This window comes from Eublepharis macularius, chromosome 5, assembly GCF_028583425.1.
Source record: "Eublepharis macularius isolate TG4126 chromosome 5, MPM_Emac_v1.0, whole genome shotgun sequence".
Lineage (NCBI taxonomy): Eukaryota > Metazoa > Chordata > Lepidosauria > Squamata > Eublepharidae > Eublepharis > Eublepharis macularius.
The window spans coordinates 172,633,721-172,648,173 of NC_072794.1; the positions used below are offsets into that span (position 1 = coordinate 172,633,721).

The 14,453-nt window shown below is 46.4% G+C and overlaps 1 protein-coding gene across 2 annotated transcripts in view; it reads left to right on the top strand.

Moving 5' to 3' along the window:
* Positions 1-831: 831 nt before the first annotated feature.
* The window catches only part of LOC129331117 (BPI fold-containing family B member 6-like), a 38,877-nt gene continuing 25,255 nt past the window's right edge, over positions 832-14,453 (top strand). The window contains exons 1-7 of one of the 2 annotated variants that reach the window (XM_054981469.1): positions 832-948; positions 3,332-3,498; positions 4,707-4,797; positions 5,704-5,808; positions 9,685-9,825; positions 13,107-13,170; positions 13,460-13,517. In XM_054981469.1, coding sequence (XP_054837444.1) covers positions 3,372-3,498; positions 4,707-4,797; positions 5,704-5,808; positions 9,685-9,825; positions 13,107-13,170; positions 13,460-13,517 — 586 coding nt within the window. In that variant the 5' untranslated portion in view covers positions 832-948; positions 3,332-3,371. Of the gene's footprint in view, positions 949-3,324; positions 3,499-4,706; positions 4,798-5,703; positions 5,809-9,684; positions 9,826-13,106; positions 13,171-13,459; positions 13,518-14,453 lie in introns of those variants that run through there. The other variant, XM_054981470.1, reaches the window with a different exon arrangement.

The window sequence follows — 14,453 nt, forward strand, 5'->3', positions numbered from 1 at the left end:
AGCATTCTGGACCTGCTGCATCTTCCGGGTCAGACCCAAGGGATGCCCTGCATAAAGCTAGTTACAGTAGTCTAATCTGGAGGTGACCATTGCATGGATCACCGTAGTTAGGTCGTGGGTTGAAAGATAGGGGGCAAGTTGCCTGGCCTGCTGAAGGTGAAAATGGGCACTTACTGCAAATGTGTTGAGACCTGGCCCCAAACAAAGCATGGGAGCAATCCCACAGCCAGCGCAACGATGTCACTTCCAGAAATGACATCATTGTGTCTGCTGGGAGCATGCGTGCTGCCAGTGTTCCTGGTGCCTGCCAGTGGCAGGTAATCTCCAGCTAGCTCAAATCCTCCCACCAGTCGCCAGTGACCAGCGAGAAGCAGTTAAACCAGCAGGAGATTGCCCACCACTGGCGGGCACCTGGGTTCCCTAAGGTGATGAGGGCTGGAGGTCTCCCAGAATTACAACTGATTTCCAGGCTACAAAGACCAGTTCCCCTGGAGAAAACGGCTGCTTTGGATGGTGGACTCCCTGGCATAATACCCTGCTGAGGTCCCCCCTCTCCCCAAATCGTGCTCTCTTCAGGCTTCACCCCCCCAAACCTCCAGGGGTTTTCCAACCTGGAGCTGACAACCCCACGTGTTTTGCAAAGTGGCGATGAGAAACTGACAACTCCTGTTCTGCTACCCTGCATTTCTGATCAGGTGTGGAAAGATTTCCCAAACCACTTGGCAAAAGGATACAGTCAAGCAGGTTTCCAAAGGTTATACGAGCAGCATGATATAAGCTACCACTTGACAAAGATGGTTGTATTTATAGAGAAGACAGGCAGGCATGAACTCCACCACTCTTTCTAGCAGCAGCTTTCAGAGTGAAAACAGCAGGTGTGGGAATTTGCTACCTGAGAGAAAGGAGATTGTTTCATCAAGGAAGACTCTGCTGGCTGAGATTTTGAAAGTAGCTAAAACTTTTATCATTTTTAAAAGCAATGTTGGAATTAATGGGATGTTAAATTTTAAAAGTCCTCTTGTTATAGGAGGTCTGAGGGCGCCTTTCAGTTTCACCTAGGTCGATGGACTGGGGCTTTATGTGTAATTTCCAGCTCAACGAATCCAGAAGTGTTCTCTTGGTTGCCTTCCATTTATATGATTTTCTGCTATGGACAGGATGGTTTGGTTCCCTTTCAAGCAACAGGGTGCACCAGAATTTCTTTGCTCTCTCCGTCTACTCTCATATTGTTATTGCCAGTTCCTTGCTGGCTCAAATCTGGATTTGTGCTTTTGGTCTTTTGCTGCATCCCCTCAGCTAACTGTTTGATCTCGGTTAAGGGGGAAATTTAAATTGAAACTGATGTTAGTGAAAATAATTTGAAACCGATCAAATTTACAAGTTAGAGGTCAGTTGCTGGAAAATTGCCAAACCGTTTGTCCTGTGTAGATGCAGTGGTCCAGGAGAAAATATGTTCCAAGCTCCTCTGATAGATTACAGCAGGTATATAAAGCTTCACTTGCCAGAAGTTGCCAGGTCCCCATACCCTCCCGGTGGGAGGAGAGAGACCCGGGGCTTACCTTCTCTTCCCTCCTTCTGTTGTCCACTTCCACTTCTACTTCCAGGAAATGATGTCATCACGCAGGTATGGGGGGTGAGTATACTGACAGCTGCTGTAGCACAGTGGTTAAGTGGTTTGGCTGGGAATCAGTACTCTACTGGTTCGAATCCCACTACTGGCATGAGCTCAGTAGGTGGCCTTGGGGAAGCCCCTCCTCTCAGCCCCAGCTCCCCAGCTGTATTGCGGGGATAATAATACTAACTTATTCACCGCTCTGTGTGAGGCACTAATCAGTCTAGAAGAGCGGTATAAAAGAGCAGTTGCTATTATTACATGTGCTTTGTAGTGGCTGATTTGGACATTTGGAATTGTGTTGTTATTAGGAGTTTTAGCCTCAATGGCAACAACTCATTAATTAGAGACATAGATTTCCTATGTCAGAGGCCATTTGGAAGCTAGTCCATCCCAGACCCAAACAGATGGCTATCCTTGCTGTACTTGAAGACCTCCAGAAGTGCACCTCTTTGACAACTGGTTTCATTGTTAAAAAGTTCTAGCCTACAGGAAAATAGCAGAGTCCAGTAGCACCTTTAAGACTAGCCAGCTTTATGGTAGCATAAGCTTTCGAGAGCCACAGTTAGTCTTAAAGAGGCTACTGGACTCTGCTATTTTGCTACTACAGACTAACACGGCTAACCCCCTGGATCTAGCCTACAGGAAGTTTCTCTCAATGTTCAGCTGAAAGTCAGTGTGAACATGTCTTCCCTTAGTCTTCTCCAGAGTAAACATGCCCAGTTTTTTCTGCTCTGCCTGGTAGGACTTGCGGGACTTCTTTTCCAAGATCCTTGGCTATTTTCGTTGACCTTCTTTGAATTTGTTCTCATGGAACAAAAATGGAGCCTGCTCCTGTGTGCATCCAGACGAGTTGAATAGGAATTGTGCACAGGTTTATCAATCCCCCACTGGTGGCTGCTGCTCAGCTCTCTGCTGGTGACGAGGGGGGAGGAATGGCAAGAAACAGGGAATGTTGGCAACATCCCGATGGGCTGATGTCACTCCTCGTGTGATCGGAAGGAACAGCAACATATTGCTCGGGGATTCCAGGGACACTCTGGCATTTGGGCAAAACTATTGTTTTTCCAGAGAGTTTTTCCCAAATGCTAGATTGTCCCCAGCAACTGAGGTCACTTCTGAGTGCACAGGAAGTGACATCGGCACATTCCCAGGGATGTCATTATGTTGTCAGTGAGCCCCTTCCAGGAAATCCCTTGCTGATTACCACATGGGACCTGGCAACCCTATGCAAGAGCGTAAGAGCCCAACTAAATGTTACACGTAACCCATGATCATCACAGCAGTTGAAAGTCCCCCATGACAACTTAATTGAGAAGCACCACAGGGGCCCAATTCAGATCAGGACAATGACAAAGAGAGAGGAGGAAAACCTGATACCCCCCCACCCCCAATGCCATTTCCAGTCACAAAACAGCTGGGGGGGATTATCTGCCTTGTTGGGGGCTGCGCACACACTGAATGCTTGCGTGTGTTAACTATAATGTGTAGTTTGGCCTGTAGCCCCATTCAAGGAAACTGGTTTTGGCGTGCAATAACCAAATGATCATAATGCATTTTTTTGGCCAGTGGTGTCAGTGATTATTATTTTCATTATGATTTTCTTGTATGGTCCACCTTGCTCCTTGCCTCACCGCCCCTTGAATTCCACGCCCCAGCTATCATAATGAATTCCACATCATGTGTTTCTGCTTTCTCCCTCTCGGATCCTCATTTCAGACCTTCTGTCAGTGTGTTGCTTCCAGGGAGGTGAAGCACCATGGGGCAGGATCTCAAGAGGCTATGGATGTGCTTGCTCTGGTTCTTCTGTGGCTGGGTGGCCCTATCACAGGGGGAAAAGGCTCCTGGCCCCTGTATGAGAATTGGCATCTGCACAATGCAGAAAAGTAAGTGATTGATAATTTCCTGAGAAATGTGTCTTCTAGTGGATTAGTGCAACAATTAACAGATTCAAGCTTTCAGCATCCCTAAGTCTCTACTCTTTTGGTCAGGCCAAAAGAGTTCCATCCCTCTCTCAATTCCCAGTTGGTTTTGGGCTTTTCTTGTCTTTTCGGTTTGCCATTTGCCCTCTGGCACAGGGGAATGCCTCCCCTAATCTCCCACCCTCAGTAATTTAGGGACTTAGAGGAAAACGGGTGGGGGTGGCCCTGATATTGACGATCAAGGAATTCTTCCTAGTTTATAAGGTTTATATCACAGAAGAAAGGGGAAATTTCTAAAGTGTTTTTAAATTGTTATTTATTGTTTACATTTTTCACTGAGACTCAAGCCAAATTGCATAGAAATAAGTCGATTGCATACAACAAATCAATACAATCAAGGGCTGGGCATGCAATAAACAATGCAATAGGGTAAGGACAGCAAAAATTTCAAACATGCAGAAATTGGATAAAGAGCTGGAAAGCAATGCTGAAACAAAACAAGCGGAAATCCAATACAGCGCTGAGAAAAAAAACAACCGAAGCAGATTGATAAAATGCATTAAAGAAATGCGTAACTGTCGATTGGGGCATACTTACAGTAGGGGAGTCCCTTCCCCCTTAAAGACAATAAGTAACGCTTGCTGGCTGAGTAAATCCAAGGGGAAATCAAAATACTGTCTCCCGAGTTTATTTTTTCTGAATGACAAATGTCGTGGGGAACTGGCAGGGACTTGAAGGGAGAACTTCACTTTCCTCTGTACTCCCTCTGCACCCTATTTCCTCTTTCCCATGTTCATATTTCATCTATATTTCTCTTGGTCATCTTCTAAGGAGCACAGGGTGGCATATGCATGGTGCCCCCTGTGTTTGCCCTCGCACCAACTGCCCGAGTTAGGTCGGGCTAAGAGAGAAGGGTTGGCCCAAGGTTACCCACTGAGCCTCCTTAGCTGAACAGGGAATAGAACCTGGGTCTCCTTCCCAGATCTTAGTCCACCTCACCTAGCTGGCTCCACAAGGTTTGCTGCCCTTGTATTCTTTCCTTGCAATCAAGGCAAGAAGGGGAGATTCAAAGGGGGAAGAAGGGTGGAAGGAAGGAATGGCATGGGACTGATTCATTCCATGCCGTGAGATGCTTGTGGACTGATCCATGACCCACAGGGGATGTCTTTCAGCTGCCAAGCGCTCGATGACTGACAATCACCTTAAAGAATTGGTAGAGGCTGCAACGAAGACGAATGCACATTTTAAAAAAGACAACAAAGGGTGAGATGATTGCTTCTCCTGTGAAAGAGGACTTGTAGGACAAATAGGGGACATTTTTGATGGGAGTAGCCATGTCGGCCTCATAGGAGTAGAAACAGCATAGAATGGAGCTGTGGCAGTGGGGGGGGGAGGGGCAAGAGTTTTCCACATTATCCTCATAATATTAGATAAGGGGGGAGGGGCTTACTCAAATGAACTCAAGGGGTGGGAGACATGATCCACCCTGCTGGGTCACTGAGGTGCCACATGGTTCCGCTTCCTCCAGGGCTGCTTTCATGCCCCCGTCTTCCTCTTAAACATCGTAAAAAGGAAGGGGTTAAAAGTACGCACAAAGAGCATATTTGATGGCCAGCCCATGTATTTTATACTCAGGTCTTCATAGCCAAGACCAGAATAAAATCTCATAAGAATCTGATCTCAGGTAGGTTGAAACCCTGATAAAAAAAGGATCACAAAGAGCACCTTGAATTGAACTTCAAGGTCAAACAATGGCCATTGCAGGTGCCCTCAGGTTGGCTTGCTACCTGCCTGCCTTCCTGCTTCCCAGCTCTATGAGCTCACCCAGGGGGGCCAACCACCAGGTGAGGCCTGGAGTGCTCCCAGAATTACGATGGATCTGCAGACTACAGAGATCAGTTCCTATGGAGCAAATGGCACCCTACTCTCACCCTCCATAACTGAGCTTGTTGCCAAATGCAACAGTTCTTTCCTCCAAATTCACTCCTGAAGGCCTCCAGGGATTTGGCCTGGATTCCCCAACATCCTTCCTCATTGCTTTGCGCACCATTTTAGAGTTAAGAAGAGGCTGTTTCCCCTTTCTTATGGCTGCTTAGTTCCGAGCCCTTCCCATTTCTCCATGCGCTGGATGCAATCCTCCCTTCATTGCCGGGTGTGTTTGTCTCACAGGCTGGAAGTGAAAGATATGCAACTTCACGATTTCATGATGAACTATGTGCCAGATATAGAAATATGGACCACATTAATAATTCATATAAACTTTTCTGGGAAAAGGTAAGTGACAGCCCAATTTTCTAGAGGATGCTAGAGGATAATTTATAATGAAAAGAGTCTTCAGGAATATACTAGGCCATTGCTAGGGTTTTCAAGCTCCAGGTCGGGCCCGCAAGTCTCCCAGGATGACAACTAGGCTTACCAGTTGCCCACCAGTGGCAGGCAATTTCCTGGGGGTTTGCCCCATTGCCCGCCAATCACGGGCAATCAGCAGGAGGTGACCACCATCCCCCCCACCAGTGGGGCACGGGCATGCTGCTGCTACAGATTGCTGGGGCCAATTTTGCAGGAGCACATCTGTGACCAGCAGGATGACATGGATTCCCAGAAGTGATGTTACTCCTCTCTGGAAATCTCTGGAAGCTAAACCATAGAGTTCCCAGCAATTTCTAGAGAGGACTGATGTCACTTCCAGGTTTTCCCAGGAAAGATTGTCACGTCGTTGGCCTGACAGCCATAAAAAATATTCTCCTGTCATCACTCAAAGTGGTAACACAAGAAAGGGCACCGCGTAGTCAAACAAGACTGAAGAATAACAACCTACTGCGGTAAATTTAAAGATACAGTACCGTAATAAAATATACAAATTCTTTATTAATGTAATTGACACACTACATAGGAAACAGGTGATAATGTCACAACACAGCGCAGTCCACAGTCCTCCAATCAATTCAAATTAATAAGGAAAATCTTCCATAAATCTCTAACTGGATTCCCAAACACAGGTAAGTGAAGGTCGGCTCCCTGATGATGTATCCAAAAGTGGAGGCTCCAGCTGTGCTGTGAAGCAGTCCCAGCTATCAACAGCTCAACAGGTGGCAAGCTGGACCCGTTTCCATGTTGCTTTGTCAAGTGTTGATAACCTGCAATAAAGTCAGAATTAGTTCACCAAACAAAACTCTCATAGAAATTTCTCTTCTCTGCTCCCATGTGGGTAACCCAGAAACATGAATCAGTTAAATTCATAAAGAATTTGTATATTTTATTATGGTACTGTATCTTTAAATTTACGACAGAAGGTTGTTGTTGTTCTTTATCACTCAGAGTGGTAGCAGGAAGCAACCACTGGGGTCTGGGGATCTGACAATCCTACAGTTTCCTCTGGATTGCAGCAGCCCCCTGCCCACCTTCCAATCCTCCTCGGCAAATGTTTCTAGATATTGTAAGTGGCTTGGAATGCAGGAAACAGCAGTTAGTAAAGGGAGACCTTCCCAGTGGGTAGATCTTTGTATTGTGGCAATTACTGCTGACTAGCGTCTGTGAACTGTACCACTAGGAAGAGGACAGATCATCTGTTTGTTGTTTATCTTGCTGTCACTGCATTATTTTCTACCACTGTAATAGCAGTTTTCTTTGTATCTGATGGATTCTGAATCAGGTCTAATATAATGCTTGATTCAGACATCCATAATCCTAGATCTAATGAATTACATCAGTTTACACTGTAATCCACCTTGAGTCTCACTTAGAAAGGTGGATTATAAATAAACTAATTTTTGAATTTTAGGTAGCATCCAATCATTCAAAGATAAGCTAGAAAAAATGCAAACAAAAAGATTTCCCTGGAAACCACTGAGCTTGGACAAAGATCCAGCTTTTTCTCCTTTTTGTCACTGCTGTTTGTTGGGATCATTAACTGTATTTAATTAATTAGTTTTATTTATTTGTTATTTATAATGGAGACTGTAGACTATACTTCTCTGTACTGTTTGTTGTTATATTCTCCTAATGGGTAGTTTCTGCATTGTTTTATTCCTCACCATGTTACATTCTTTATGCTTTCTTTCAGTATATTTTTCAGGTCTATATCAGATTCTTGCTTTTTTTCAAATTTCTGTACCCTATTGTATTATTTAATGTTCCAGCCGTCGATTGTATTGACATATAGTGTGTGATCCGCCTTGAGTTTCAGTGAGAAAGGCGGACAATAAATAACATAAATAAATAAATAAATAAATATAAGTAGTTACTTAAATAATGATCACAATAAACAGTTACCACTGATTGTGGCTTGGGGAGCAGCACAGGCAAGCCAGGCATGTCCGTGGACATCCCCCAATTGTGGTGGTAGGCATGCTCGGCTCTCCTGTTTTGCCAGGCCTTCCAGGGGCCTCTGGAAAGCTGTGCTGGGCCTTCCCTTTGGTGTGCCGGGATTTCCTGGGCCTCTGGAATCCCTGAGGCAGCGGGAAGGCAAACCGTGTTGCTGCTAATTAATTTCTTATCCTCGTGTACTGTGCCTGCACGGGGATACATTGGCAACATAGTTTGCCTTTTATGTCTTAGGATTAGTTTATTAAAATATCCATACATTACCTCATTATATTTATACTTTTCACCAGGGGGGCATCAAAGAGAACATGTGCTTTTGCAACATTTAAACCCTCCCAGCTGCTCCCTTGTCCACTAAAAGTGACACAACGAATGGGATGACGTCAGACCTCATCGGCCCCAACGCTGGGTGTGTCATCACATCACCGAGGACAAGCGAGGAATGGTGGCTCAATTTGTAGGAGTGCAATGCAAATACTTCCACAGGCATTGCTGAAATATAGCCCAAAGGCTTTTTCCCCCTTGACTTTGCAACCCCCCCAATTCAGTAGTAGAAGTACAGCTTCACTTAAAATTAAAATATATGTATCGTTCATTGATGACTACTTTAAGTCATGTAACTGGAAAAAAAATGTCAGAGATCCTTCAGAGGATCTTTAATCCATGAAGTAGGAGAGCCGCGGAGTTCAAAACTGAGTAATTTCTTGTCTATAGGAAGGAGAAGGGAAGGGTGCAACAGGGGAGTGCTAGAATGGCTATACCATATGTGGCCCTCTGTATCTCCTGATAGTGGAGATCAGGCAGGTGACGTGACCCTGGCGTAATTTTTGGCCCTGGATTGTCCCTGATAAAGCATACATCTTCGAACAAAATGGATTCCAGACCTTGATTCTCTGTAGTTTGCCATCAGATACTGTGACATTTGCTGAGATTGCAGTGATGCAGCACCGAGTCATTGATTTGCATTCCAGAAATTCTGGCCACAAGTAGCTGTGTAAACCCTTGAGAAGTCCCTCTTAAGATCAAAAGAACATATTTGTTTGACAGGGCAGCTGGTCTCAAGGGATTTGCAGAGAGGCCTGCTTAACAGCTGCCACACATCCGATTTATTTTCTCCGCAGTTTTGTCCCATCACCCTGCCATCTATTTCTGTGTCAAGCAGGTCCCTCCACGCTGGGGAGTTCTGCACCTCTAAAGTCTCTTTGCTGATATGACCCCTAGCAGTCTGAACAGCTACAGAGAGGAGAGAATTGCCTAAATGAATGATGGGGGTAATGAGTAATAGGCTGCAACCCCAAATCTGCAGATCTCAGAGGTGTAGCCCCGTTCTGATTCATTCCACAATCTGTCCCTGATAAACTTCCTTAAAAGATCTTCCCTCTTTCTTCATCATAGAGCAAAGAAAGGGGTGCAAAACGCAAGCGGAAGGATGAGCATGTTGCCAGGGCTAATGAACAGCGAGGAAAGCATTTTTGACCCAATCTGAGCAAACGGTTCCTAACGCAGAGCCTGGCAATCCATTTATGGCCCTGCAGAAATGCCTTTCAGCTGAATAGGTGCCGTACACAGGGATGGAAAATTGTCCTGCACCATTCTACATCTTCACACTGAATTTCCAGATGGAGCTTTCTGCATGTCAAAAGACTCAGTCTAAGAATAATGATGTGCCTAAGAGAAAACCACTCCTGGGTGTCTCTCTTGCCCTGAATTTGTAACGTAACTCCCGCTCGGTGCATCACCAGGGGTTGCCATAAGTCAACTATGACTTGATGGCAGGATTTCATTTTTTATTCATCTTGCTAAATAACTATAATTCATTTTGTGCAGCTTTATTCATGGCGATATGGAGATCACCGTGGTATCCGAAATAACAACAAGTATCAGGATGGCCGCTCTACAGGATCACATGATTCTTTTGCCAATGTGCAATGTAAACCTGATTAACGTTAAAACCAACCTTCCCAACAAGTGAGCACCGGGCAGAGGCCCTCCGTTACAAAAGGCTTGGTGTTAACACTTGCTGACAGTCTAACTTCAGAGGTGCCATATGAGGTTCCTCTTCTTCTTGCTGTCTGCTCTTGGCATGGTGGAAAACCAAGGGAGGGGGGCAACGGAGGGGAAAAAGTGACTTAAAAGTTTTACTTGGAACGTTTCTTTGTGGGAGGCTCAAAGCACAAGGTCCCACTTCAATTCCTTTCTCATCATCGCCTGCTCCAGTTTACTTTTGCCAGGAGGAGACTGGATAGGTTTGGGGGAATTAAGACATGGCAAATAAGTTATAAGGCTGCCTGAAAGCCAAACCAGTGGCTACTGGAGCCATTTTAAAGAAGAATTTGTAAAATGCCACTGTAGCCTCATCCCGCAGTGTAGTGGGACTAGGAAATCTCCCCCGCCCGAAACCTTTTCAAGTGCCAAAACAGCCATGAGGGGGCCTGTTTTCGCACCTGAAGATGTGTGCAGGGAAAACAAGATCACCTATGTTTGCTGTGCCACAGGCCTGGTCAGAATTAGACATGGGCAGGAACGGGGGGAAATTCCAAACACCCTGTTCATTGTTTGTTGCCATCCATGGACAACGAACGAACAGGACCGAACATGTCTTCTTAACAAACATGTTCGGTGTTCGTGTTTGTGGCCCTTTAAAGATCCTTTTAAACTATCAGCTGGTATGTGGCAGGGGAGGATTCCCCCCTGCCGCCTGCCAGCTGATAGTTTAAAGGGCCCTTTCCTGCCACTTGCAAGGGACAGGGCCCTTTATATACCCCACAACCCCCACCCCCCCACCCAATGCCATGGGGCTGCTGCTGCTGGGTGTGCCGCGGGCCACTTCTGCCCACTGTCAGAGGGATGAGTAGGCCTTGTCTCATACCTCTGACAGCGGGCAGAGCCGCTGCCACTGCAGGGCCACTTCTGCCAACTGTCAGAGAGATGAGGAGAATGTCCTCATCCCTCTGACATCGGGCAGAGCTGGTGCCGCCACGGGGCCACTTCTGCCCGCTGTCAGAGGGATGAGGAGAATCTCCTTATCCCTCTGACAGTGGGCATAGCTGGTGCCGCCAGGGGCTGCTTCTGCCCACTGTCAGAGAGACATCCCTCTGACAGCAGGCAGAGATGCCGCTGCAGAGGGGCCACTTCTGCCCGCTGTCAGAGGGACAAGGAGAGACTCCCCTGGTCCCTCTGACAGCAGGCAGAGTCAGGGCCACCGTGGGGCCACTTCTGCCCGCTGTCAGAGAGACGAGGAGAATGTCCTCGTCCCTCTGACAGCGGGCAGAGCTGGCACCATGACACTACTCCTTCCTGGTGCCAGCAGGATGGATTCTCTCTGTCCCTCTCATACTGGGAGAGCCAGCGCCGCCCACTTTGCTGTCATTTTCTCTTCACAGTGGCAAAAACTGTACTGCCTGTTGGAAGCTACTTTGAGGGGTTACAAAACTGACCTTCCCAATGCCCAGTACCCACCAAATTTACAGGGGACATAGTCCTCACTGTCCTTTGAAGACCCCCCAAGTTTCAGAGAGATTGCAGCCCGGGAAAGGTATGATCCACGGGTCCCCCCCCTTTGCTGTCTATTTCTCTTCTGAGTGGCAAAAAGTGGACTGTCTGCTGGAAGCTGAAGGGTTAAAGCCAGAAGAAAAGCCAGAACAGACAGTGTTCAGTCCTTGCCATTGCCAGGGGAATTGATTGAAGGCGCCTGAGTGTCTGGCTTCCCGAACAGCGGCCGAATGCAACGAATGAGACTTGCGACAACCACCTTTTCATTTGGAATGGGGACTCATGAACAGCCTGTTTGTGAACAAATGGGCTGTTTGTGGGTTTTTTTTCGTTCATATTGCTATTCGTGCCCATGTCTAGTCAGAATCAGGCACTGGCGGCACTTTTAAATGTCCAGATTCTTCTCTGGAACAATACTGGCAGCCATGAATTGGATCCGTTGCTGCCGTAACATCTGGTTTGACTCTCAGCTTCTGATAACTCAAGTTTGAGGCCTCATTCAACAGCCATTATCCTTCCTTCAATTGCTAAAAGTCTGAATAGAGACTGTGTATTGAACGACGGGTATGGTGTCTAGTGCCCCCATCGCCAGATGTTATTGGAAAGGCCAGGCCAGAACCTCTGCAATTAGATGAATGTCTGAACAGAGTTTGGAGGCTGGGTTGGTGGGTGGGATCCTGCTGGCCCTTTTCATATGTTTGTTTATGTTGGATTCTGAAGGCTTTGATGCAATTTTGTGATATTGTTGTGAGACCTTTAGCTATTGCTGCTTAAAGTTTGGCTCCTTATTCAAAAGGAGTTGCTGGGCAGGGATCCATTCCAACACCTGCTAGATAGTCCATGCTCTCTAGTGCATTTGGCAAACACCTTTCCATAACATGAAGAATTTGCCAAGTGATCCTTTTGTCAGCTAACTGTTCACACAATTTGGAGGCATTGCTGAGTAATTAACTAGCAGCCGATAGTCAATGAGTCGTGTCCAATGAAACATGCCATAAGCATTGACAGTCTGGGGAGGGGGGGTTGTTTATTTCAGCAACCGTTGTCCCACATTTCTCCCCAATAGGAACATCATGGGGCTTAGAAAAAAACAAACATACTCGCTAAATAAATACACAATCTTAACTTACACAAATGTAAGGTAATAAACCCAGGCAGAATAGACTGGCAACCACCTGGTCAAGGAGCCACTGGGCTGGCCCACTCAATGCCATGGGCTGCAAGTCATGGGCTGAGGGCCAAGAGCCCTTTGGCTCACCCCTCTGACTACGCCCAATCTTCTTTATATACGCAAGAGAAAGGGAAACGGAAAGTATGCCTGGCTGTTTTATTGCTGCAGGCATCTCCCTTCCCTCTCAAGAGGTGTGGCATTATGCACAGAGATGAGTTGTGGTTGTCAAAGGCCCTTAGAATTGTGACTCATTGACAGTGACGTTGGCTGGACACTGCTGGCCCCCCAAACCAATGGCTGTGTTGCATTAGACCAAGGTTTGTATCCAATAGCACCTTAGAAACCAACTAGAGTTCTAGGGTATGAGCTTTGGAGAGTCAAAGGTTCCTTCATCTGATACAAGCAAGCTTTGACTCTTGGAAGGTCATACCCTGGAAATCTGGTTAGGCGCTTAAGGTGTTACTGGACCCAAATCTTGCTCTGCTATTACAGACCAATATGACCACCCATCAGAACCTGTGTTGCATTAGTAGCTGCTTTTGGTAGTTTAGATCTCCTGATCCTTCTGTTCATGTCTTTTCTGCAGCACGCGTCCAAAGACTGTGAATAAGTTTCTCAACTCTACCCTTGGGAAAGCATTGACTGATGTGGTAAGTCTGGTGAACTCATCCACACATTGACAAAGGAAAGCCCAGGTACTTGCCAGCCCTTCTGATCCTCCTGTCATTTGCATCAGGGCAGCCAACAACACAACCTGACTTATAATGACCTTGCCTGCTTTCTGAGAAGCTTGGAAGGTGCCAAGGGCAGTGCTGGCAGGTGCCGTCACACTCATGGGCACTATGTTGAAGAATCCTGCATTGGCAGAGTCTGCTGCAGCGCCCTCTTGATCCTGAGAGCTTTGCTGTTCCTTTTCAGTGTTGTCTTGTTCTCTTCCAGATGTGCCCAGCAGCAGACAAAGTTGGTCAAATGCAGAAACAATTTGAGTTTTTGGGAGGTAGGTTCTGCCATTCCTTCTACATGCCATGTTACTTGTTTGGTAGTTTGCTTCCCCTTAACAACCTGCCAAAGCCTAGGAGCAATTAGACAATGTGAGTCACGGGGTGGGGGGAGCCAATGTACAGCCATGACTGCAGGAGACGATGTATTAAAATATTTATATCCCACCTTGCCTCTTGGTTCAGAGTAGCCTTGAAGTAGGAAGAGAAACGGGGTTAAATATCCAGGGAGTTCTGTCACATGATGGTGGTGCCAGGCTATGGAAGACAGGCCATGGGAGACAGATCCCTGTACCCTTACAGCAAGAAGTCCAGATCCTTGGCTAAGAGGTTTTATTCAGGAATCAAATCATTTCCATAGATATGTCCATAGGATTACTCAGAAGCAATGAAAGCAGCTGAGCATGAAGACAATTCATTGACAGGAATGCCAGCTGACACAAATCCCTCACTCTTAAGCACAGTTACTCCTTTCCCCCTCTCAATAGTAAATATGATTTTGGTGCGCGAAAGGGACCTGAGAACTTCTTGCATGCTTACACATTCGGCTAGATGCTACAGAATATATGAGAGTCAATTATAATAGAACACAGACAATTACAAGGTCAAAGCACTGGTAACTTCCCAGGGAGATAAGCCGCTGACATCTGCTTACAGGATGTTTGTGAAAGTAAAACAGTTATGACATTTGGAAAATGGCATTAGAGCACAGCATTGAATAACATAATGGCATGGATTCAGGGGCAGACATGACAGGTGGTTTAAAACAACCTGAAACCATGACTTTGAATGAACTGCAGCAGAAATACATGTGGGATGGGTGTGGTGGTCACACGATGCTTAAGCCTCTCTCCAGTGCTGTGTTATGTCCTCTGCTCTTGCTGTTATCAGGAGCCCCACTCGGAAGCCAAGGGAAATAACACACCCAAAAGCTG